This window comes from Mobula hypostoma, chromosome 14, assembly GCF_963921235.1.
Source record: "Mobula hypostoma chromosome 14, sMobHyp1.1, whole genome shotgun sequence".
Lineage (NCBI taxonomy): Eukaryota > Metazoa > Chordata > Chondrichthyes > Myliobatiformes > Myliobatidae > Mobula > Mobula hypostoma.
The window spans coordinates 32,268,054-32,294,758 of record NC_086110.1 but is presented as its reverse complement, the minus strand read 5'-3'; the positions used below and the strand labels follow the sequence as shown (position 1 = coordinate 32,294,758).

General features: G+C 40.8%; 1 protein-coding gene across 4 annotated transcripts in view; it reads left to right on the top strand.

Moving 5' to 3' along the window:
* Positions 1–26,705, top strand: part of adcy7 (adenylate cyclase 7) — a 155,561-nt gene that overhangs the window by 73,395 nt on the left and 55,461 nt on the right. For 2 of the 4 annotated variants that reach the window (XM_063066898.1, XM_063066897.1), the window contains exons 2-8: positions 960–1,053; positions 10,622–11,181; positions 16,612–16,809; positions 17,758–17,919; positions 21,902–22,051; positions 25,121–25,266; positions 25,643–25,754. In XM_063066898.1, the coding sequence (XP_062922968.1) occupies positions 11,008–11,181; positions 16,612–16,809; positions 17,758–17,919; positions 21,902–22,051; positions 25,121–25,266; positions 25,643–25,754 (942 nt within the window). In that variant the 5' untranslated portion in view covers positions 960–1,053; positions 10,622–11,007. The remainder of the gene's footprint in view (positions 1–959; positions 1,054–10,621; positions 11,182–16,611; positions 16,810–17,757; positions 17,920–21,901; positions 22,052–25,120; positions 25,267–25,642; positions 25,755–26,705) is intronic. The other 2 variants (XM_063066894.1, XM_063066895.1) reach the window with 1 other exon arrangement.

The following is a 26,705-nucleotide window of genomic DNA, read 5'->3' as shown; positions in this document are numbered from 1 at the left end:
GTGGATGTTCATGCCATCAGGTTGGAGGCTACCCAGGTGTGGCTTCATCGCAGCAGTGGAGAGACCATGGACTGACATAAGGGAGTGGGTAGTGGAATTAAAATGTGTTGCCACTGGGAGATCCTGCTTCTTCTGGCGGACAGAGCATAGCTGCTCGGTGAAGCAGTTTTCAATCTACATCAGGTCTCATCGATATACAGGAGGCCACACTGGAAGCACCAGATATAGTATATGACCCTAACAGACTCATAGTGAAGTGTTGCCTCACCTGGAAGGACTGTTTGGGGCTCTGAATGTTAGCAGGGGAGGAGGTGTAGGGGTAGGTGTAGCACTTGTTCTGCTTTCAAGGGTTAAGTGCCTGGAGGGAGGTCAGTGTTGAGGGATGTATGGGCAGGGGAGTTGTGTAGGGAGCGATCCCTGCAGAAAGCAGAAAGTGGGGTGGGGTGGGGGGGAAAGATGTGCCTGATAGCGGGATCCTGTTGGAGATGGTGGAATTTATGGAGAATTATGTGCTGGACATGGAGGCTGGTGGAGTGGTAGGTGAGGACAAGAGGAGCCCTATTCCTGGTGGGGTGGCAGGAAGATGGGGTGAGGGCAGATGTGCATGAAATGGAAGAGATGTGATTGAGGGCGGCATTGATGGAGGAAGGGAAGTCCCTTTCTTTGAAGAAGGAGGACATCTCATGACGTAGATTGGGAGACCGCTTCGCCAAGCACCTATGCTTCAACTGCCAGAAAATGCCTACCCATCACCTCACCTCACGCTAGTGCTCCTCCCCCTTTTCTTTCTTCCATGGCCTTCTGTTCTCTCCTATCAGATTCCCCCTTCTCCAGCCCTGTATCTCTTTCACCAATGACTTTCCAGCTCTTTACTTCCCCCCTCCACCCACTTTCTTCCTCTGACTTCAGTCTTGCCAAAGGGTCTCAGCCTGAAATGTCGACTGTCCTCTTTTCCATAGATGCTGCCTGGCCTTCTGAGTTCCTCCATTATTTTTGTACATGTTGCTTGGATTTCCGGCATCTGGAGATTTTCTCTTGTTTGTGAAATAACAGGTAGGTTACATTGACACTTTGCATATGTCGTCACTGTAAAGGACAATGCAAATAACCTGAAGATTTCCGACAGGCTAGTTTTAATACTGTGGAGGAACTTGCGATTGTCACTATCTTAAGGGAGAAGTTATTAGAGAACTAATGGCAGACAAGTCACCAGATCACAACGGATTGCTCCTAGGGGTTTTATGTAAATGAAACAACGGCAGAAATATTGGAGTTATTAGTTGAGGTTTTTTCCTTTCCAGAGTTGTAGGAAGGTACTAGTGGATTGAATAACCACATTTGTGATTCCATTATGTAAGAGAGAAAGAAGGGGAATATGGATAATTATAGGCCTGTTAGCTTAACATCTGCCGGTGTCTATAATGAAGAAATAACCAGTCATTTGGAGAAACTTCAGCATGATTTTCTGAAGATGAGTCTAATTTGAAAAATTGGATTTTCAGTGGAGTTCTTTGAGGAAGTCACAAGAATTGATGGAAGGGAACCTGTAGGTGTAACATTAGTATATTCAGAAGGTATTTGACAAGATGCCATTAAAAAGGCTGATACACATGGTAAGAGCTCATTGTATTAGGGAAAATGCATTAGAATGTATTTAATCTAGGTTATTGTATAAATAACAGAAAGACAGAATAAATTGGTCCTTTTCATAAAGGATTTAATGTGGTGCCCTAATTATTTCTAATTAATGACCTAGAGGACATGTAATGTATTCAAGTTTGCCGATGACATAGAAGTGTGTATATGAGAGAGGTCATTTTGTAATCAGATGAGGACTCTGCAGCTGGGTGTAGATCATGTGAGTAAGTAAGCAGGATCTTGGCAACAGGACTTCATTGTGGGGAAGTGCACTTCAGTAAGAGGAATCTGAAGGAATTCTTTTATCTGAATGTATAAAGGTAGCAGGTGAGAGAAGTGCTGAGGGATTTAAGTCGTCTTCTGCATGAATCTCAATGGTTAGCAAGCAGATACAGCAAGTGGTTATGAAGGCAAATGGCTTGTGAGCCTTTGTTGCAAGAAGGTTGGTGTTTATTCATGGGACTTGCTGTAATAGTTGTAAGGCCCCACCTTGGGTACAATGTATGATTTTAGTTCCCTGATATACTGGCAATGGAGGCAGTCCAAAAAACACATTCGTTAAACTTGAAACTTGCTGCCAGGTGAGGTGGTAGAAGCAGATTCAACAGCAATGTTTAAGCAATATAATCGACAGAGAGTAAAGGGATATCAACTATAAAGGGCCTGTTTCTGTACTGTACTGTTCTTTGTCTTTTACGACCAGCTGAAGAAACTGAACCTACATTCTGTGGAGTTTAGAGGAAAGGAGATGATCTTATTGAAAAATGATACAATTGCTAGGGAGTACGACAGGTAAATGTTGAGATGGTTCAATGAATGGGAGGCCTTTGAAGGAGGAATGATTAGAAGACACACGTTTAAAGCTCGGGTGTGAAGCAATGGTAGTAAAGCTCTGACATTCTCTATCCTGGAGGTTTGTGGTGGCCAGATCGTGGGAGATATTTGTACGTAAAGATTTGAAAGAGCAGGGTGTATTGGACCAAAGGGAACTGGCATAGTGGAGGACACGAGTATCGGGGCAGTCACAGTTGTAATGAATGATGGGGCATGTGTGAGTGGCCAAAGGGACCTACTAATGACAAACAAAATTTTACATGAAACATTTATAAAGAAGTATTGAGATAGAGGACCAAAAAGCTTTAGAAAAGGCAGGTTTTCTTGAAGGAATTGGGGATAGAAAGGTAAAGCAGGGATAGTTTCAAGAGCTTCCCTTGCTAGCTGAAGACATGACCACCTGCGCTGGATTGATGAGAATTAAAGATGCTAACTTGAAACTGGACAGGGAAGTTGGACAGTTATTCAGCTGGAAGATGTCACAGAGAAAGGGATGGATGAGGCCACAGATTTGAAACTGGGGTTAGTTATCATAGTTCGGTAGGGGAGATGTTGCTTGCTATGAGCTCATTTACAGTGGATGGTGTTGGGAGGCTGACTGAAAGAGCATTGGAGATAACATAAATGTAGATGTGGGTTTGATCAGCACATTAAGACCATAAGACATAGGAGCAGAATTAGGCCATTTGGCCCATTGAGTCTGCTCTGCCATTCCATCGTGGTTGATTTATTATCCCTCTCAAACCTGTCTTCACCCTGTAACCTTTGATCCCTTTACTAATCGGGAAACTATCAACCTGCTCTTTAAAGATGCCCAATGTCTTGACCTCTACAGCTGTCTGTGGCAATGAATTTCACAGATTCGCTACCCTCTGGCTAAAGAAACACCTACTCATCGCTGTTCTGAATGGATGTCCCTCCATTCTGTGGCTGTGCCCTCTAGTCCCAGACTCCACTACTGTAGGAAACATCCTCTCCATATCAACTCTATCTAGGCCATTCAATATTCGGTAGGTTTCAATGAGATCCTCCCTCATTCTTCTAAAATACAGCAAGTACAGGTCCAGAGCCATCAAACATTCCTCACATGTAAATCCTTCTGCTCATGAAAAATTTTCTGTGAACCTCCTCTGGTCCCTCTCCAATATTAGAACGTCACTTAGAAACTACTACTACTACTACTACTACGACGTCGACTCAGGCCTAGGGCACGATGATGGACTCTCCACTTCTCCCTCTCCCTCATCAGTGTGTTCAGTTCATCTACATTAGCCGCACCGCTGTCCATCTTAAGGCATTATGATCACTTAGATAAGAGGCTCAAAGCTGCTCACAATACTCCAAGGGCAGTCTGACCAATGTCTTAGAAAGCCTCAGCACTTGCGTCTTTGCTTTTATAGTCTAGTCCTTTTCAAATGAATGCAAATATTGCATTTGCCTTCCTTACCGTCGACTCAGCCTGCAAGTTAACCTTTAGTGAATCCTGCAAAGGATTCCCAAGTCACTTTGTCCCTCTGATTTTTAAAAATAATTTTCTCCATTTAGAAAATAGTCTACATATGCCTTTATTCCTTCTACAAAATGCATGACGATACACTTCCCTACACAATATTCCATCTGCCACTTCTTTGCCCATTCTTCGAATCTGTCTCAGTCCTTCTGCTGACTTCCCGCTTTGTCAACACTACCTGCCCTTCTACCTATCTTCATATCATCTGCAAACTTGGGCACAAAGCCATCAATTCTATAATCCAGATGAATGATGTATAGTATGAAAAGAAGCAGATCCAACACTGACCACTAGTCACTGGCAGCCAACCAGCAAAGGCCCTCTTTATTCCCACCCTTTGCATCTTGTTACTCAGCTAATCTTCTGTCCATTCTGGTACCTTTCTTGTCACGCTATAGGCTCTCATTTTGTTAAGCAGCCTCATGTACGGCACCTTGTCTGATGCTTCTGAAAATCCAAGTAAACAACATCCACTGACTCTCCTTTGTCTATCCTGCTTGTTTTTTCCTCAAAGAATTTCAACAGATTTATCAGGCAGGATTTCATCATGCTGACTTTAGCCTATTTTTTCATGTGCCTCAAGAAAGCCAAAACTTCATCCTTAATAATTGACTCCAACATCTTCCCAACCATTGTAGTCAGGCTAACAGGCCTATAATTTCCTTTCTTCTGCCTCCCTCTCTTCCTAAAGAGTGAGGTTTTTAACTTTCTAGTCCTCTAGAACCTTTCTAGAATCTAGTGATTACTAATGTCTGCACAATTTCTGCAGCTACCTCTTTCAGAACCCTGGGGTGTAGCCTATCTGGTCCAGGTGACTTATCTACCTTCAGACCTTCCCAGTTTCCAAGCACCTACTCCCTAATAATAGCAACTACACTCACTTCTACCCCTGAAATTCTTGAATTTCTGGCTTCCTACTAGTGTCTTCCACAGTGCAGACTGATACAAGATACTTATTCAGGCTGTTACTATCTCTCCAACATCATTTTCCAGTGGTCTGATATCCACTCTTTCCTCTTTTACTCTTTATATATCTGAAAAACTTTGGTATCCTCTTTTATATTATTGGTTAGCTTACCCTCATATTTCATATTTTCTCTCCTTATGGCTTTTTCTTAGTTGCCTTTTTGGCTTTTAAAAGCTTCTCAATCCTCTAAATTCCCACTTTTTTCCTATATTATATGCCCTTCCTTTTGCTTTTATGCTGTCATTGACTTCCTTTGTCAGCCATGGTTGCATCATCCTCTCTTCTTCACCTTTGGGATGTATCTTTCCTGCACCTTCTGAATTTTGCCCAGAAGCTCCAGCCATTGCTGTTGTGCCCTCATGACTGTTGCTGTGCCCTTCCAATCAACTTCGGTCAGCTCCACTCTCATACCTCTGTAATTCCCTTTACTCCACTGTAATACTGATACATCTGACCTTAGCTTCTCCCTCTCAAACTGCAGGGTGAATTCTATCATATCATGATCACTGCCTCCTGAGGGCTTCTTTACCTTAAGCTCCCGAACCAGTTCTGTTTCGTTACACAGCACCCTATTTAGAACAGCTTTTCCTCTTGTGAGCTCAACCATAAGCCATATCATAGGCACTCTACAAACTCCCTCTCTTGGGATCCAGCACCAACCTGATTTTCCCAATCTACCTGCATATTGAAATCCTCCAATGCTATTGTAACATATTTTGACAAGTTTTTTCTATCTCCCATTGTAATTTGTACCCCACATCCTGGCTGCTCTTCGGAGGCCTGTATATAACTCCCATCAGGGTCTTTTTACCCTTGCAGGTTCTTAACTCTGCCCACAAGGATTCTGTGTCTTCTGATCCTATATAGTCATGGGAGATTTTAACATGCAGGACAATTGGGAAAATCAGGTTGGTAATGGATCTCAAGAAAGTGAGTTTGTTGAATGTCTATGAGATGGCTTTTTAGAGCAGTTTGTCATTGTGCCTATTCGAGGATCAGTTATACTGGATTGGGTGTTATGTGATGAACTGGAGACAATTAGGGAGCTTAAGGTAAAAGAGCCCTTAGGAGCCAGTGATCACAATATGACTGAGTTCAAACTGAAATTTTATAGGAAGAAAGTAAAGTCTGACGCAGCAGTATTTCAGTGGAGTAAAGGAAATTACAGTGGTATGAGAGAGGAGTTGCCAAAGTAAATTGGTAGGAGCTGCTGGCAGGGATGACAGCAGAGTAGCAATGGCATGCATTTCTGAGAAAAATGAGAAAGGTGCAGGATATTGATATACTGTATTCCAAAAACGAAGAAATACTCAAATTGCAAAATAGTACAACTGTTGTCTACAAGGGAAGTCAAAAGCTAATGTAAAAACAAAAGAGAGGGCATACAACAATGCAAAATGGAAGATGGAGGATTCGGAAGCTTTTAAAACCCTACAGAGAGCAACTAAAAGAATCATTAGAAGGTAAAAGAAGAAATATGAAAGCAAGTTAGCAAAAATATCAAAGTGAATAGTAAAAGCCTCAAGTATGTAAATAATAAATAAATGAGAGATGAGAGTGGATATAGGTTGCTAGAAAATGAAGCCAGAGAAATAATAGCGAGGGATAAGGAGATGACAGATGAACTAAATGAGTATTTTGCATCAGTCTTCACTGTGGAAGACACTAGCAATGTTGTAGTCTGTGAAGGAAGAGAAGTGAGTGCAGTTACTATTACAAGGGAGAAAGTGCTCAAAAAGCTGAAAGACCTAAAGGTACATAAGTCACCCGGACCAGATGAACTGCACCCTGGGGTTCTGAAACAGGTAGCGGTAGAGATTGTGAAGGCAATAGTATTGATCTTTCAAAAATCATTGGACAGGAAAATTGCTAATGTCACTGTACTCTTGCAGAAAGGAAATTATAGACTAGTTAGCCTGACCTCAGTGGCTGGGAAGATGTTGGAGTCAATTGTTAAGGATGAGGTACAGAGCTCTTGGTGACACAGAACAAGATAGGGCAAAGTCAAATGGTTTCCTTCAGGGAAATTCTTGCCTGATGAGCCTGTTGGAATTCTTTGAGAAGATTACAAGCAGGATAGATAAAGGGGATGCAGTGGATGTTGTATATTTGGACTTTCAAAAGGCCTTTGACAAGGTGCCACACATGAGGCTGCTTCCCAAGTTAGCCCATGGTATTACAAGTGGTTAGATCTTTGGCTGATTGGCAGGAGTCAGCAAGTGGGAATAAAAGGATCCTTGTCTGGTTGGCTGCCAGTGACTAGTAGTGTTCCGCAGGGGTCGGTCTTGGGACTGCTTTTTTATGCTGTATATAAATTAATTAGATGATGAAATAGATGGCTTTGTTACCAAGTTTGTAGATGATATGAAGATTGTTGGAGGGGCAGGTAGTGTTGAGGAAACAGGTAGGCTGCAGAAGGACTTAGACAGGTTAGGAGAATGGGCAAGAAAGTGACAAATGAAATACAATGTTGGAAAATGTATGGTCATGCACTTTGGTAGTAAAAATAAACGTGCAGACTGTATTCTAAATGGAGAGGAAGTCCAAAAATCTGAGATGCAAAGGGACTTGGGAGTCCTTGTGCAAAACACCCTAAGGGTTAACTTGCAGGCAGAGTCAGTGGTGAGGAAGGCGAATGCAATGTTAGCATTCATTTCAAGGGGTCTTGAATGCAAGTGCAGGGACGTGATGCTGAGGCTTTATAAGGCATTGCTGAGGTCTCACCTTGAGTATTGTGAACAGTTTTGGGCCACGCATCTTAGAAAAGGTGTGCTGGCATTGGAGAGGGTCCAGAGGTGATTCACAAGGATAATTCCAGGAATGAAAGGGTTATCATATGAGGAACGTTTGATGTCTCCAGGTCTGTACTTGCTGGAATTTAAAAGGATGAATGTGAATCTCGTTGAAACTTTTCAAATGTTGAAATGCCTCAACAGAATAGATGTGGGAAGGACGTTTCCCATAGTGAGGGAGTTTAGGACAAGGGGGCACAGCATCAGGATAGAGGGGCGTCCATTTAAAGCAGAGATGCATAGAAATTTTTTAGCCAGAGGATGGTGAATTCGTTACTATAGGCAGCTGTGGAGGCCAGGTTGTTGGGTGTATTTAAGGCAGAGATTAATAGGTTCTTGATTGGACATGGCATCAAAAGTTATGGGAAGAAAGATTGGGAGTGGGGAAGAAAGGATCAGCCATGATTGAATGGTGGAGGAGACTCAATGGGCCAAATGGCCTCATTCTACTCTTATGTCTTATGGTTTATATCACTTCTTTCTCAAGGATTTGATTTCATTTATTTTTACAAAGAGAACCACCCCATTATCTGACACAAAGACAAAAGATGTCTGAAACTGGTGATGGTATAGATATGTGGTCAGTATCTAGGTTCGGTATCAAACAGAATCCCAAGATTAGACATGCTGAGATTCATCCTCACTCTTGGCCGAATGATGAGGCACAGAGTTGGTGGATACAGGACAGAGGATGTAGCAAGGTTCCAAGGCAATGAGTTTTGTCTTCTAATGATGAAGCAGAAGATATTCCTGAGTGTTGGACAAGCATTGTGATCTGCTCAGATTTGGGGAAGGTACAGTGTTCATATATGTCAATGAGGCTTGTGTGTTTTTGCATGATGTGTGTATTATGTGTACTACTGTGTTTTACACCCTGGTTCAAAGTAACACAATCAGAATCAGATTTATTATCATTGGCATGTAAAGTGAAATCTTAACTTAGTAGCTGCAGTTCAATGCAATACATAAGAAGAAAAAAAATAAAATAATAGAGTAATAAATAAATCTTATTCAGTATACTTCATACAGTATATGTATATTGAATAGATTTAAAATCGTGCAAAAGTGAGGTAGCGTCCAAGGGTTCAATGTCCATTTAGGAATCGAATGGCAGAGGGGAAGAAGCTATTCTTGAATCACTGAATGTGTGCCTTCAGGCTTCTGTACCTCCTACCTGGTGGTAACAGTGAGATAAGGGCATGCCCTGGGTGCTGGAGGTCCTTAATAATGGGCACTGCCTTTGAGACACTGCTCCCTGAAGATGTCCTGGTACTTTGTAGGCTAGTACCCAAGATGGAGCTGACTATATTTACAACCTTCTGCAGTTTCTTTCGGTCCTTGTTTCCTGATTTGATGTTGTTAAAAAAACAAACATGGAAATCAAATGGGATTTAGCAAAGGATTGAACCCTGGTGATCCCTCTGATATAATTGAGTAGGAAATTGAAAGTTCAGAATGACAAAGAGATGATGTTATCCATAAAATGACATTTGGCCCAAAGTTACAAATATCTGCATAATTAGGTTGAAGTTACCTCTTTGTGTGTAATTAATACAAAAGCAGAACAATGGCTATTTGATACAGTTGCTATTGCTACTGCACTCCTTGGTAGAGCAAGCACACTGCTGTTGATTTGTAGAGTAGCTCAGATGATCATCCTGTGATGTAAATGAAACATTGCATCTTGTATTGGGTTAGTTGTACAAAATACAGTTTCACTCTTGAATTACTTGGTTACTTGTCATCCATAGTTCTAGTTCTGTATTTGGTGCTAAACTCCTGTAGTGAAACAAAACTTAGAATTCTTCCTACAACAACACACATCAAAGTTGCTGGTGAACGCAGCAGGCCAGGCAGCATCTATAGGAAGAGGCGCAGTCGACGTTTCAGGCCGAGACCCTTCGTCAGGACTAGATTCGTCAGACTAGTTGTGCCTCTTCCTATAGATGCTGCCTGGCCTGCTGCGTTCACCAGCAACTTTGATGTGTGTTGCTTGAATTTCCAGCATCTGCAGAATTCCTGTTGTTTGCGTTAGAATTCTTCCTAATGGATACAAATTGATCCACTTTGTTCACATTTTCTCTCTAATCTTAAGGAATACAGCTGTATATGTAGGTGATTGAAACAGTTCTGATGTCATTCTGAATTCAGTGCTAGTATTGTCGTTTGTGTTTGTTCTCTCTGAAGGAGGGTCAGAGACTGCCATGGTGATTGTAATTTAGTAATGAAAATGCTCTGCTCAATTTATTCTTCTCTTCTGGCACCCCTCGTTACCAGAATCCTATTCTTCATGCTACTGTCACAAAACCACAGTTTCCGCAGTGCTGAAAAGAGTTCATTGAAACATCCACTCAAATTGTTGGTCATTGCTCTTTAAATATATTTACCAACTCTAAATGTTCATTGTTCTCCATGCCTTGCTGTTACCATGGAACTGTTTGTAATTAAATGTGTAAGGGCTAACACACATTCTGTCCCCAATAATGAGAAAGCGTGCAATTGCGTTTTAATTTATATCCTAATATGAAGTTTCAGAATAGGCAATTCTGTTATAGATTGGGGAAGACTTTGAATATTTTAGCCTAACGTGGCTGAGTCAGTTCAAGTGTAGAGAAATCTTGTTGATCTGCATATACAATATTATTCCATTCAAGAGGCCTACATTAAAAATAAGTTAAATATCTGATAGATCCCAGAAGATAAGATACTGTAGTTGCATATTTATGTTATTTTTGAAGAAATCTAGTGGAGGATTTGAAAGGACAGGTACATAACACATGTGCGGTTCACAAAGGAAAGGTTAACGGAAGCACACTGAGTAAAGTGAAACATGTGGATGGTTCTCTTTAACCCCTTTATCTCTTATTGGATTCCTCGTAGGACTGATGCCACTTGAGAACATCGTCAATATCCATTCCCGGATGTTAAGAAGAATAATTGTCTGGCAAGGATAACTCAGAAGCACGTAAAAGGAAAAAAGATTATTTTAAACTGAAAAATCATGCTCAGCACAATTGATGAAGTGCACGTGGTGGGTTGGAACGTCAGAACAGACTGGGAAGAGTGACCACTCCCCTACCACCATCCCTCCCCTCCCCCAACCCATCCCCACTCTCTCTTTTTTACATCACAAGAGAAAGCACTAGACAGAGCGCAAATGAATGAACAGCCTTCTTTGCCAGACAATAAAAAATACCTTTAACAGGGAGCCCTGAGCTGCCAACTGCCGGTCTCACCTTAAAGAAGAAAACTTGGAATTATAAACAATGCCGTCCAGAGGGAAGTACTTTATTAATGAAAATGAGACTCGTCGAAGAACAGACTCACTCTTTGAGACCTACTTCTGCATAACCCAGCAATTCCCTCTTGTTTTTCTTTTCCTGCTGATTATTACTGTGGCTTGTATAGCCCTGATTGTCATCTTCTTTGTCATTGAACTGGTAAGTTGAAAATGTTTCGTCTATGCACTGTAAGTAACTGAGCAGCTGCTTGGCCTGCTGCGTTCACCAGCAACTTTGATGTATGTTGCTTGAATTTCCAGCATCTGCAGAATTCCTGTTGTTTTTGTTTTTTAATGTTGGTTTTTAGTATCAGTGTTGTTTTAACATGGGGCTCATTAACTATTTGATGGACTGTAATTTAAAAGCTAAGTTCTGAATATATTGTTCACTTAGAGTTTCATTTTAAGAAATGGGACTGGATCAAGGGTCAAAGACCATGTTTGCAATATTGTGCCCTCTGCATCTACTATGGGCGCAGGAACATGCTCCCTGGCAAGTCATGCACCATTGGAACAAAATGTACTATTTAATATTTCAATAGGTTTGGGGAAAATCCTGTAGCTTCCTCTTTAAAAATACAATAGGGTAACTTGTTTTAACTACATCATAATTGGTCATTGCAAAGTGTCCTGTGATTAAGCTGGGGTTAATTTGGTGGGTTGCTGGCACCATGACTCAAAGAGCCAAAAGGGCCACTGTAGTTTAAATAAATAAAAGTAAAAATGCCAGATATGGATCTGGAATCAACTTGCCAAAGGTGACTGGGGATGGGCAATAAATTCTGATTTTGCTGAAAACAAATAAATAGATTCTAACCATTGTGAATTTGAAATTCAGTTGCAATTTTTAATGAAAGTGTAATTACAGGTTCAGTTTTAAAAATTTCATAATTGTTACTTGTAGCCTTTATTTATATTTACATGTGACAGAAGCTGATGCCAGTGTTTGTCGTCAGACCAGAATTCATTAAAATCTGTTGGGCAAAAAAATCAATAATTAAATCATTTAATTTTGTTGCATCACTATGGGGGTAGATTATGGGGGGGGGGTAGATTAAACAATGCAATATACGAATGTTTCTAAAAGTCCTTTGTACGCTCATCAACCATTGCTGGTAATTGTATTAGTTTAATCCTTCATTTTCCATGGGTTTTTGGGGCACCATCTTTTATTCTCTTAAGAATATAATGAAGAACACTTATAGGATAAACCTATTAAAAAGTACTCTTTGTATTGTATTTTGACACAGAGCATAGGTGGGAAAGGGAAAATGAGGTATTTCATTTTAGAAGATTTTGCAATAACTGTTTACCAATGCTTTTCTGGAACTTTGAGCCTGATATCTGAGTGCTGAGGCTACACTTGTAGAAAAATATTGTACCCAGGAGAAAATTATAAATCATTTGTATGTTTTTAAATACGTGTCTCTATGAACTGTTAATGCCAACAGAGACTCTGTTGCTAAGGACAAAATTTGCTTAACCCATTGTGCTAAAGTTTTGATTTGACAGGATTCAGTGTAATTATAAGATGTAATGTAGGCTTTTTGGATTGAGAAAATTATGGGTTGTTTTTTCCATTAGGCGTGGCTTGCTTGGTTGCTCTCTTGTCTCTAAGTCAGATGGTTATAGGTTCAGGTCCCTTCCCAAACACTTGAGCACATACACATATATATATATTTTGAAATCTGAGATAAAAAATTAAGCCCTATAAACTGTGCATCATTCCTTCAAGAAATGATATGAAAAAGGGGACCCAAAGGTGCTCCTTGAATTAAAGTTGACTCCATTGGCACGATTTCAATTAAGAAAGTTTTTCCAGCATCCTGAACAATAATTAATTTCTCAAGACAGCATTACAAAAACGTAATTATCTGATTATAGTCACACAGTTGCCTGTGAAGTTTTGCTGCTTACAAGTTAACTGCTGTATTACAATCTGCCTTCCTGTTTTTCATGGTATTATCATGCCACGTATTGCTTAAGATACATTGACACTGAGCATGAATATATGTAGTTATGACCATAGTCACTGAAACTAGATATTGGCAGGTGACTACCTGCAAGAGAGTGTTGGTCTTTGAGAAGTCTGGAGTTTGGAGTTGGTTGACTTTATGAACTTAGCTACATAAATTTACAGTGGAATGTCAAAGATGGGATTTTAGCAAGTTGTAATAAGGAAGTTAAGATTCCTGGGCAACACTTAGAAAGATAAATGTTTTGTTAAAAGAAGGATGAAAATGCAAGTGAATAAAGAGGCTGCATATAATGCTAATTCAGCAAATCATATAGGGAATTAACAACAATCAGTTTCTAAATTAAAGTTTTGGCAGAAAGATCTTGAGGGCGGGAAGAACAAATCCTTTCCCAAGTACTTTTGCCTGTTTTACTCTTCACGAAGCTGATTCCTCTGGGAGTCCACCTATATGAGTTAACACCGAGATAAATAAGCAGTTAGTGGAATATCAAGCAGCTTGTAACAAGCATACTAACATTGGAAAGATTTATTGAAAATCCTGAAACAATTTACGACATGGACATCATTGTGTAGAAAGGTAGAAGAACCAACTTCAATAATTAATTTAATATTAGAGAGAAAAATAGATATTACAGGGAGAGCAGAACGGTGGTATTAGCACAATAGCCTGAATGACTTATTTTCCGCTGTGTGATTGCTTGGGTTTTGAATATTCAGATGCCAATGCTGTAATCTCAAGATGAAATATATACAAATTACTGTATTGAAGATGAAGAATGTTACTTAGTGCTGCTGTTCTGAAACTTCCTTGTTGTACAAATCCACTCAAATCTACAAAAAAGTGAAAATTAGTAAACTAGGTAATTATTGTCTATGGCTAATGTTTTGTCAGTACTACCTTGAAATAAGGGAGTTTCTGTTCTCTAAGAATCGCTCGTTATGGAAAACAGGTTTATGCAAACGGTATTAAACTGCGGGCATTCCTGTGATTTTAGGAAGAGGTTAATGAGGGAAAAAAAAACAATTTTTAAAGGAATGTTTATTCTGTCTTTTGGGATGACTTCATGTTGCAGCAGGTAGGGGTACTGCCTCCCATCTCCAGGGACTAGCATATTATATGGATGCAAACATGAGGAAATCTGCAGATGCTGGAATTTCAAGCAACACACATAAAAGTTGCTGATGAACGCAGCAGGCCAGGCAGCATCTATGGAAAGAGGTACAGTCGACGTTTTGGGCCGAGACCCTTCGTCAGGACTAACTGAAGAGCTAGTAAGAGATTTGACAGGGGCAGGGGGAGATCCAAAATGATAGGAGAAGACAGGAGGGGGAGGGATGGAGCCAAGAGCTGGACAGGTGATTGGCAAAAAGGATATGAGAGGATCATGGGACAGGAGGCCCAGGGAGAAAGAAAGGGGGAGGGGGGAAGCCCAGAGGATAGGCAATAACGGATGGGGTGCAAGGGGGAGGTGGGGCATTAATGGAAATTAGAGAAGTCAATGTTCATGCCATCAAGTTGGAGCCTACCCAGACGGAATATAAGGTGTTGTTCCTCCAACCTGAGTGTGGCTTCATCTTTAGAGGAGGCCGTGGATAGACATATCAGAATGGGAATGGGACGTGGAATTAAAATGTGTGGCCACTGGGAGATCCTGCTTTCTCTGGCGGACAGAGCGTAGATGTTCAGCAAAGCGGTCTCCCAGTCTGCGTCGGGTCTCACCAATATATAGAAGGCCACATCGGGAGCACCGGACGCAGTATATCACCCCAGCTGACTCACAGGTGAAGTGTCGCCTCACCTGCAAGGACTGTCTGGGGCCCTGAATGGTAGTGAGGGAGGAAGTGTGAGGGCATGTGTAGCACTTGTTCCGCTTACAAGGATAAGTGCCAGGAGGGTGATCAGTGGGGAGGGATGGGGGGGACGAATGGACAAGAGAGTCGCGTATGGAGCGATCCCTGCGGAAGGCAGATGGAGCGGGGGAAGGAAAGATGTGCTTAGTGGTGGGATCCCGTTGGAGGTGGCGGAAGTTATGGAGAATTATATGTTGGACCCGGAGGCTGGTGGGGTGGTAGGTGAGGACAAGGGGAACCCTATTCCTAGTGGGGTGGCGGGAGGATGGGGTGAGAGCAGATGTGCGTGAAATTGGAGAGATGTGTTTGAGAGCAGAGTTGATGGTGGAATAAGGGAAGCTCCTTTCTTTAAAAAAGGAGGACATCTCCTTCGTCCTGGAATGAAAAGCCTCATCCTGAGAGCAGATGTGGTGGATACAGAGGAATTGCGAGAAGGGAATGGCGTTTTTGCAAGAGACAGGGTGAGAAGAGGAATAGTCCAGATAGCTGTGAGAGTCAGTAGGCTTATAGTAGACATCAGTAGATAAGCTGTCTCCAGAGATAGAGACAGAAAGATATAGAAAGGGGAAGGAGGTGTCGGAAATGGACCAGGTAAACTTGAGGGCAGGGTGAAAGTTAGAGACAAAGTTAATGAAGTCAATGAGCTCAGCATGCGTGCAGGAAGCAGTGCCAATGCAGTCGTCGATGTAGCGAAGGAAAAGTGGGGGACAGATACCAGTATAGGTTTGGAACATGGATTGTTCCACAAAGCCAACAAAAAGGCAGGCATAGCTGGGACCCATAAGGGTGTCCATGGCTACACCTCTAGTTTGGAGGAAGTGGGAGGAGCCAAAGGAGAAATTATTAAGAGTAAGGACTAATTCCGCTAGACGGAGCAGAGTGGTGGTAGAGGGGAACTGATTAGGTCTGGAATCCAAAAAGAAACGGAGAGCTTTGAGACCTTCCTGGTGGGGGATGGCCCGAAATGTTGACTGTAATTTAGTCCTGACGAAGGGTCTCGGCCCGAAACGTCGACTGTACCTCTTCCTATAGATGCTGCCTGGCCTGTTGTGTTCATCAGCAACTTTTATGTATGTTGCGTATTATATGGACCTTGGGTTTTCTCTGAAGGCTCCTCTTTCCACTCACATCCCAAAGATGTGCTGGTAGGTTATTTGGCTGCTATAAATTTCCCCTCTGTGTTGATTAATGGCAGAAGGAATCAAAGATGAGTGTCCATCAAATGATGAAAAGGATGATCATGAGTGTTTGAGAATAAATTCGGGTGATACAGGGAAATGAGAAGGAGGAGTGAATTCCACTCCATGTAGCCAGCAAGGGCCTGATTAGCTCTGTGTCATTATAAGAAGACAAGGTAAAATGATAAGACTGTATAATATCTGAATTGATTTTATTGAATAACTTAATATAATCATTTGTTTCAAAAAAGAATGATAGAGGTTTATATTATTTTTATTTGTAAAATGTTATACTGTAAGAATTTATTAATGATGAATATTTTGTCAAATTCTGAAAGCTGATTAGCCAGTTTGGAAGTTTTTATTATTAATATATGGAAATTTAATATGGACATTAACTGTAAATCTGCATGTTACATAATTCTTTGAATTACTGAAAATTGATTAGGTACTTTGATGTGAGCTGAAGTTCATTTTGCACTCTTCAATGATTTCATGAATGCACAGTAGTGAATAACTTTACACAGAAATGAAAGGGGTCATCTGTATTTCCCATTCATGTTTCATTTTTTTTCTCATGCAGACAGTTCTGGATCATCTTCGCTTTTTTGTTACATTATGCACCGCTCTGGGGATATTTGTAGTCATTTTTGTTCTGGTCTTCATTGAGTCGTTATTTCAAAGATGCATGAAGATATTTGCGTTGTTTATTTGGCTTTGCCTTCTTACCATGGGGTATATTTTCATTTTTACTGGTGAAAGTATCTCTGCTTGGGACCAGGTATGACTCATTTCAGTTTTTAAGTTCAGTTATGGTGGTATCTGTAAACTAATAGGGTTAGAATTTCAGCAAAGTTTCTCCTGATAATTTTGGCAAAAGGTGTTCTGATTGGAAGAACGCTAAAAGAAATTTGATGCTATTGCCTCTCATGAATATTCTGTTCATTTTATTGTAGCATCAGTTTGGTTTGATTGATCAGTAAGTCCCATTCTTGAAGTAGAGTGTGTGTACAGCATTACCAAAGGGCCATCCTTTGGATGAGCTGTCAAACTGATTCTTACTGAAGCAAAAGAATTACAAAGAAGACCACATTTGCGTCATGATCAACATTCTTTCTTCAAACAATTTGACCACGAATAAAGTTCCAACAAAATGACTGCTGGGCTTGCCCAGGGAAGCTCATACTGTACATTACAAGGTTATTTGAAAGGTCTCAGAAGTTTCTAAGTGATTGTATAGCATGCTGAGCTATGCAATGTCTGTTTATGATTCTGTAGGTGGAAGGTACAAAATTTCATCTGTTTTATTTTCAAATGCCTGCTGTGTTATCTCGAAGGGTTGTGTGAGGATCCACTTGGCAGGGCCTGTGCATTTGCCACTTTTCCATTGATCCACAAAATAAATAAATACCTACTGTAGTGACGATTGTACTGCAAAATCGGTATTTTGAACTCCGCTCAAAAGTTAGGGAAGCAGGTCTCCTGAGTCAGTTGATAGAACTGCTTTTTATTTATAAAATGTGAGTTCAGAGAGGAGAGAAGCAAAATTGTGAAGTACTCTTTAAATACTAATAAATCTCAATTTTGCTTTCACGGTTGCAGATCAGCAAGATGCATTTTAAAGGCTGAATTTTGATGTAAAGATATTTATGTTTGTTGGGAATGTACAATTTGTGGGTGAGGATAAGTTACAAATTTAAACAATAAGATAGTTTCTGTTTTCTTTAAGGTGCCATTCTTTTTGTACATTGTCTTTGTTTTATATACAATGCTGCCATTATCTATGCGGGATGCCATCATTGCCAGTCTCCTGTCGTCTGTCTCTCATTTAGTTACACTCAGTATTTATCTCTCAACTGCACCTAAACCACCCATCTACCTTGCTCATCAGGTGAGTCTCCTTTACTAATTTTTTAACTGTGCTGAACAGTGACCCTGATTTTTGACCACCTCCAGGTATGAATCAGAACCTTATTTTTAATTGGGTAAAATGTAATAATCATTGTTTCATTAATTTTAAACAAGAGGAAGGATGCTGCAATGTACATAATAATAATAAACTTACTTTTACTTTCCACACCTTAAGAAATGTAGTAAATTTTTATCTTTTTGAAAAATCATATAATTTCTGTGGTAAACGTATTTAAGTGGAACATAGTAATACTTTATTATATCATACAAATAGTTTCTGTGACTAGACTCTTTCATTTCTTTGCATTCTTGGATATATTATATATAAAGCTTTTGATTCAGTTTGGGTTTTTTGTTTTTTTTATTAGTGTTTTAGCAAAATTGCGGACTTGTATATTTTAAAATTTCACTCATTTATCATGTATTTCTGTAAGGCATAAGTAAATTGAAATAAATAGTAATGAATCTAAAGATTAAACTTTGCCTTAATTACTTCTTGAAAAGGATCTTAATTTTCTTTAGTGTTATGGAGAACAGCTTTCTTCTTTCCTTCTTTGCTGTTTCTTTTCTAACCATTTGCTCTGTTGGTTCATGCGTCCCACAAACTAATGGCATTGATCTATGTTAACAACTTTAAAGCATTTTATGACATACTCAATTCAAAGTAAACAAAGTGGAATTTTATTGGTGAGAAGAAAAACTGAGACTGTAGAGGATCTATTTTGCTTTTTTTTAAATTATTAATAAAACTAAAAGATTCATGCCTTGTATAAATGTCAGCCACAAACCTCAAGCCCTGTATGAGCCTTAACCAATGTGTCCAAGAGTACAAACAAGTGTATAGTGTATGTCTAGACACAGACCTATTTATATGGTAGGATAAAATGTCATTTTATCACAAGTGGAAGGTTAAGTTTATTGTACGTTGTCGAATGAAACATAGGTTGTTATATTTATCTCGGGGGACCAGAAATTCAAGTCTAAGCTGATTTGGAGAGCAAAATCAGTCGTCTTACCCAGTCAGGAACTAAAAGAGTAAAATGGGAATGCTGAATGTGGGTGCAGCGAGTGGAGTAAAGCCCAGTGATGTTGACCCTGTGTGATGTCTTACTGACAGCTGTCAAGCTGCTTCAGGAACTACTGTTAATGCAGTGTAGGCTGTGCCAAGTCTTTGCAGGAGACATTTCTGCATCTGCCCTGTTTAAAGGATCACAAATCGCCCGTAGAGTTGTCAGTTGGGTTTGCACATAATTTTATTCTCTGAATTCAGAAAACAGGATGACCATTGATGGCAGTTTCTGCTTGAGCTCAGAGTCATTTCACTTAACTTTAAAAGTGGGTGCTCCAATCATTGGTTCTCCAGGACAACCAGGCGGCAAGGATAACATACATAAATGAAAGAAGAGAATGTTGGGAATGCTTTGTAGATCAGGCAGCATCTATGGAGAGATCAAATTCTGAGCTAACGGGTTAGGTTGGCAATCTTTCAAGTTGCCTTTCAAAAGAATATCTTAAGCTGCTGGGGGGAGGAGGGGTAGAGAAGCTTAGGTTAGGAAAGTGGTCCCCAAGCTACTTCAGAGATCAATGTTAAATCTCCAGTGATAAGCCCACCTGGCCTGTCAAATCTGCTCTGCCATTCAATAAGATCACGGTCGATCTTGGTATCGTCTCAGCTTCACCTGCTTGACTTTACCTCATTGCTCTTAATTCTCCTGCTATGCAAAAATCTATCAAACTGCGTCTTAAGTATATTTACTGAGGTTGCCTCTACTGCTTCCCTGGGCAGAGAATTCCTCAGATTCACTACTCTCTTGGCAAAGCAGTTTCTCCTTATCTCCAGCTTAAATCTATTCCCCTAAATCTTGAGGCTATGACCCCTCGTTTGAGTTTCACCTTCTGGTGGAAACAACTTTCCTATCTCTATCTTGTCTATATCTTTCATGATTTTATATGTTTCTGTAAGTTGAATTCCAGCAAACATAGTCCCAGGCAACTCAATCTCTCCTTACTCCGGAATCAAACTGGCAAACTTCCTCTGCATCTCCTCTAAAGCCAGTACGTCCTTCCTCAAGTGAGGAGGCCAGATCTGCACACAGTCCTCCAGGTGTGAGCTCACCAGTACTTTGTATAATTGCAGCATAACTACCCTGCTCTTAAATTTAATCCTTTTAGCAATGAAGGCCAACGTTCCATTTGCCTTCTTCATAACCTAGTCACATCTGTAAACCAAACATTTGCAACTGATGCACAAGCGCTCCCAAATTCCTCTGCACAACAGCATGTTGCAATCATTCACCACTTAATTAATAATCTGATTTTCTGTTTTTCCTTACAAAGTGGATGACCTTGCATTTGCTAACAGTGTACTCCATATGATAGATAATTAGCTATCTGTATCTCTCCGTACAATCTCTGTAATCTCTATACAATTTCCTTTTCCCCTCAATTTAGCATCATCAGCAAATGCAGATGTGCTCCACCTGGTCCCCTCGTTAATGTATATTATGAACAGATGCTGGCCCAGAACCGACCTCTTTGGCACTCCACTAACCACTGAGAGTCAACCAGTGAAACACCCATTCATTCCAACTCTCTGCCTTCAGTTGGTTATTCAGGCAGTAGGAAGGTTTTCTGTCACAGTCTGCCACACGGGTATGCCTGCACTGCAGTGACCGGAGAGGTGAAGGTCATTGTCATCCTGAGCCTGTCAACTTCTGTGTCATCTCAGTCACCCAGGATGTCATGTTGGTACTGTCGGTGTCATGTGCCTAGATAGAACATATGAAGTGTTTATTCTCGGAATGTAGCTTCTCCCCTCTTTATTTTTGTTTGGTTGTGCTGGACAATGATATGGTTCTTGGGGCCACGTGAGGGTTGATGGCCTCCCATTAATCCTTGATAACTCCAGTCTGATAGTTGTCAAGGTCGGAGAGTAGAGTATTTGGTGGGGTTGAGGACTGACTCAGTGATGATTTATGTGGGATTGCTCCTTTTATAATGGGTGAGGTCAGGAAGCTGATGGGGCATTTGGGCAGATAACCTGCAACACTTAATATAGGGAAATTTTATGGGATGTGGCAGAAGGAGAGAAACTTAAAAAATGATCGTGGGACTGCAGAGGCAATCAATAATACTGCACAGTTAAGTGAACATATCTACACTGGACTTAACAATAGGGCAGAGTCCTTTAATGCAAAAGTAGGCCTCAACCCTCCTGTGACAATCTGTTTCACCAGTCATCTGGGCCTCATTTGAACAGGAGAAGTTTGTGCAAATGATAATGAATGCTGTTTGTCATTCACTTTGCACATTGGATGGCGGGAAGGGAAGGAGTACTAAGTGGCAGCTGATAGGTGGGGGGGGGGGATGAAGTGAGAAGGTGGGAGGAGATAGGTCATAGCCTTCTGCACTTTGACCAGAAAATGACTTACGAAACATGACCATATCAATGATCTTCAGCAGCTTTGGGATTCAGAAAGCCACAACATTTTGGGTACTCATTTCTTCTTTAAGTGCTTACTTTAACTCTTCTCTGCAGATGAACTGGCAGATGCTCTCCCAGCCCAACTCCTCATGAGACCAGAGCTTAGTTAACTTGCCAAATCAGGCCTAAGTGAAATCATTAAATTTCTCTGTAAATGCTAGTGGGGGTTTACTGCATTTACTTTGGCCGCCACCTGCCAAACATAAAACGTGTAAAATGATATAAAGTGTAGAACATTTCTTCCTCCACCCGATGAGTCACTGAACTTTCTTACATAAATTAAAATAAAGTTTCGCTTTACTTTTAAAGCAGAAAGGTAATATCAGGTCCAGTAAAGTTTAGAAATTCAAGATGCCATATGGTTTGATGTTTCTTATGTTACAGAAGTGAGACATAAGACCACAAGACATAGGAGAAGAATTGGGCCATCCGGGGTTGATTTAGTTGTAGACCTGATACTGTTGTTTTGGTCTTCCAGTTGATCTCCAACGCTGTGATATTTTTATGTGGTTGCTTGGTTGGCTTTTTTCATAAGTTTTCAATGGAACGTGCCCTGGAACAGACTTATGAGGATACCTTGAGTTGTATCCAAATCAGGATGCAGTTGGATGTGAAGAAAAAACAGCAGGTGAGGATGGCATGTTCTCAACTTTTTCTCCATCCCATAAGAAAGGGAAAAATGTTCACAGAAGAAAATAATTCATTGTTGACTCAATTTCTAAACTTCAGTTTGAAGAGATTGTGAACAAGAAGTACGATAAAGCATTCCCAACAATTTTTCAAAGTTGAGAGTAGTGTAATTTGTGTGATTATTACTCAGTACTAAGGTATCTGTACATTCAAATGCCGTTCACAGGTTAAAATTAGATTATACAGCAGTTGTAAAATCATTATTGACCAAATCAAGTAGAGAACACATCTGAGTAATGAAAACAGTGATAATATTACACAGGCTGCAGTGTGGTCAACTCATACAGCATCATATTTATACTGCCAGACTTGGCTTGGCTGTTCCTCAATGTCTCCTATTGTTGGGATACTTCTTAAAGTTTTCAGCATCATAAAGCCTTAATCGAGGTCTTGGAGTAATGGAAGCCATGAAGTGCATTCAGGGTAGAACTCAGGGCCTGAAATAGTACAGTTGCGGATTTTGTGGGAAGCAAAGGGGAAAATTAAACAATGACAACTTTTAAAGGATGGTGAGACACATACATGGACTAGAAAGATTTAGATAAGACATTGGCAAATGGAACAACCTTAGATGGGGCATCTTGGTCAGCATTTACTAATTGGGCTGAAGGGCCTGTTTTCATGCTGTAAGACTGTAAATGACAATACAGTTGAGTTATCACATGGAAGTGTCAAGACAATGATCTTTTAAAATAAAAATAGGCATCCGTTAGTCTCGTGAGACCATGGTTTTGTGCCTTGGAAGGTTTCCAGGGCATAGGCCTGGGCAAGGTTGTATGGAAGACCGGCAGGCAGTTGCCCATGCTGCAAGTCTCCCCTCTCCACGCCACCGAAGTTGTCCAAGGGCACTAGGGCCGATACAGCTTGGCACCAGTGTCATCGCAGACCAATATGTGGTTAAGTGCCTTGCTCAAGGACACAACACGCTGCCTCAGCTGAGGCTCGAACTAGCGACCTTCAGATCACTAGACCGACGCCTTAACCACTTGGCCATGCGCCAAATGATCCATTAACTACTACTTTTTACATCAAGTCAGATCCTACCTCAAACTGCTCTCACTGGTTAAGGGAGGGTAGAAAGGACAGGGAGATGACTGAGATTGGTGTTGAGGACTCAAGGAAGAATAGAGGGGAGAAAGACTGTTATCTGGAGAGGGGTAATTTTAGATGTGGCAGCATTGGGAGAGGATATTGCATGGGGGATTGAAGAACGGCTGAGTTTAGGAGTTTAGTCATTATAAATGATAGGAGAATTTGAGGTGCAACTAAACAGAGCCTGGAAGGGAGGGGTTAGCTATATGATCTGGTCAGCATTGTGGGGTGAAGGGTTGGTGTTGGGAATCAGAAGGACAGTAGGGTGACAGCATGAAACTGCAGTTGTGACTAGAAAGGCAGATTTACCTGCATTAAAATTCTAGTCTTAAACGCCTTCCTGAAAGAGGACTCGATAAGCTTGCTTGCCTTTCATGTCAATGTATGCATCAATTCTTAAGTCAGCAGCTGCTTTGTTTGAGGGGTCTGCAGTATTCATTAGCCTTGGGTTCACATCATGACACCAAGATGTGCATCACCAAGTGCGAGATCAGTGAACAGGTTCCTCAGTGTCAATACTGGGAACTCTCGGCAAATTCATGCTTGGCATCAGGTCGTGGCAGAGATTTTTAACAGATTCACCATTAAGAGTGTGCCAGTGATCTTGACGTGCACACCTGGATACTAAGTGTTCAAATCCCCAAGATGCTTGACTAATGGATGTGTAGACAGTAGTGCAGACATCCCACCTCTCCCGGAACTTCCGGGAGTCTCCCGCAAATAAATAGTGGCTCCCTGATGCCCGCAAATTATATACAATGTCCCAGAAATTGATTTTTTTGAGAACGAATGTGAGAGAACGCACGAGAGAGATCGAGCGCAAGAGCAAGAAAGCAAGCGCGAGAGAACGAGCACGAGTGAGAGCGACCACGAGAGAGAGCATGAGAGCAAGAAAGCAAGTGCGAGAGAGAGTGAGAGCAAGAAAGCAAGCGCGAAAGAGCAAGTAAGAGTGAGAGCGACCACGAGTGAGAGAGCGCGCGCGATAGAGAGAGAGCGAGAGCAAGAGCAAGAGAGTTCCAAAAAAAGTCAGAGTGGTAGAGTGTTCCAAAAAATATATAAAATGTACGTCACCCCAGACTACACTAAAGTGTACCCCTGCCTAATAGGGGTCAAAAATAATGACAGTGTTGCTCGCTGCACTGTTTGCAACAGTGACTTTTCTATTGCCCATGGTGTGTTAAGACTATAAAAGACATGTTGAGGTGAGTTTAACAGGTGTCATTCGTTCATTAGCATAGCTAACGTTATTTAAACTAGCTGGCTAGCTGCTAAGGAGCTACTCTATTGCAGACATCCCACCTCTCCCGGAAGTTCCCGGAGTCTCCTGCAAATTGATGGTGCTACCTCCCTGAAATGAGTTTTTGCAGGGTGGGATGTCTGGTAGTGTGCAGCTGTTTGCTAATGTTTACTGGCTAGGAGTGGCCTCTGTTTGCAATGCAAAGCTTTTTGTTCCCCCAAATATGCACACAACACCAACATTTAGGATGAAGCAGCAAGTAGTTAAAAGATCTTGGGCCCTGTACCTTGGCATATCCAATACATACTTCTGGCAGGTAGTGCAGCCTATGCGAAGTGTATAGACATTAGTTAGGTATTAGAGTACCAAAGAGGTCCTTTGGTATCTGCAAAGTACAAGACTGTGTGTAATTGGCAGTTCATTTGCAATACTATCTGAAGGGATGTCATCATTGTAAGTGCAGAAATTGTTGGAGTGATTACAGCAAGCTAGTTTCTTCTATTCCTGTCTTGGGTATGCTGAATGTTTATGACATGGGGAAAGTTGTCTTTTGCTGGCACTAGCATGGGTTTTAAACAATTAAATCAATTACTCTTGTGTAATTTAATGCTTAATGTAATGGTAAATGTTTAGTAGCAATAAAAATATCAGAGTACTCTTGTAATGTATTTATTCCAGGAAAGCCTGCTGTTATCTGTGTTGCCTGTTTGTATATCAATGGAAATGAAACTATCTATTATTGAGCGTTTGAAAGAGAACAACTACTACCCACATAAGCGTGATAATTTCCACAGCTTGTATGTGAAAAGACATCAAAATGTCAGGTACAGTGTCAATATTCTTGATCTTGGTAGTACGTATTCACAAAGATTGGGGAGCATGCCATCTATTTCCAATTGTATCTTGAATTTGTTTGTTCTGTCTATATCTGTCATTTGTGTTTAATACAACAAACTAAAACACAATGATTTTGCAGGTCTCCAGTGATAGACTTCCAGCTATATGAAATTTTGTGCTACTTTGTTGTACACCATCAGAACATCAAATAAAATATAACCATTTTTAAAAAAGTCTATATTTACCTCTCATTTCTTGGTCATTTCCTTATCTTTGAAATTATTTTATCTCAATTTCTAATTATTGTTGCCTTAATTGATTATCAGACTTATTTTCTTCCATTTTTACATTTGTTGTTAACAGCATCCTCTATGCAGATATTGTTGGTTTTACCCGTCTGGCTAGCGACTGTTCGCCCAAGGAGCTGGTTGTCATGCTGAATGAGCTGTTTGGGAAGTTTGACCAAATTGCTAAGGTAGGTATTTCCATATATTTATGCACCAGAAAACTATTCCTTGTTACTCCTCACTGTGGTGCCAGATAGGTGCAAAACTCTGATTTGCAGTGGTGCACCTGAAAGAAATTCGTGAGGTACGTGCAAGCAAACGTCCATCAGAGGGGGTAAGATGTTTGGGGACAATGAGCACGTGAACTTTTCATGATTTTAGGATTTGTATACAGTATTTCAATATTTGCAGGAATAAGATGCCACATATGTGGGTTTTGGGAGACAAATATTTCTCAAGTATTTCTGCATTTAACCAAATTTCCTTTGTTGTATTTAATATTGAACCAAAAATAGTGGCCCGGGTTGTTCCACATGCCACTAATCATTCTGAACCATGTATCTTGATCAGAAAAATTCTGAAGACTCATTGAAGATTTTGTGTGGAAATTTGAAGTGCATACCATTCATACAGATTATTTCATCTCACCAGGAAGTACTTCGAGATAGTAGGAGGGAAAAGCAATAACAGAATGCAGAATATAGAGTTGCAATTACAGACAAGGTGCAATGCAGGCAGACAATAAGGTGCAAGACCATGATCAGGTAGATTGTGAGATAGTCCATCTTACCATAGAAGAGGTCCTTCCCATCGTCTTATAACAGCTGGATAGAAGCTGCCCTTGTGCCCAGCAGTACGTGCTTTCAGACTATTTTATCTCCTGCCCGATGGGAGGGTGGAGAAGAGAGAATTCAGGGAAGAGAGTGTTCTTTGCTTATGTTGGCTGCTTTACTGAGTCAGCGAGAAGTGTAAACTCAGAGTTCATGGAGGAAAGGTTCGTTTTCCTGATGTGCTGAACTGTGTCCCTAACTCTCTGCAATCTCTTGTGGTTTTGGGCAGAGCAGCTGCCATACCAATCTGTAATGCATCTGGACAAGATGCGTCCTATGCTGCGTCGATGGTGATGGTCAACAACAGCA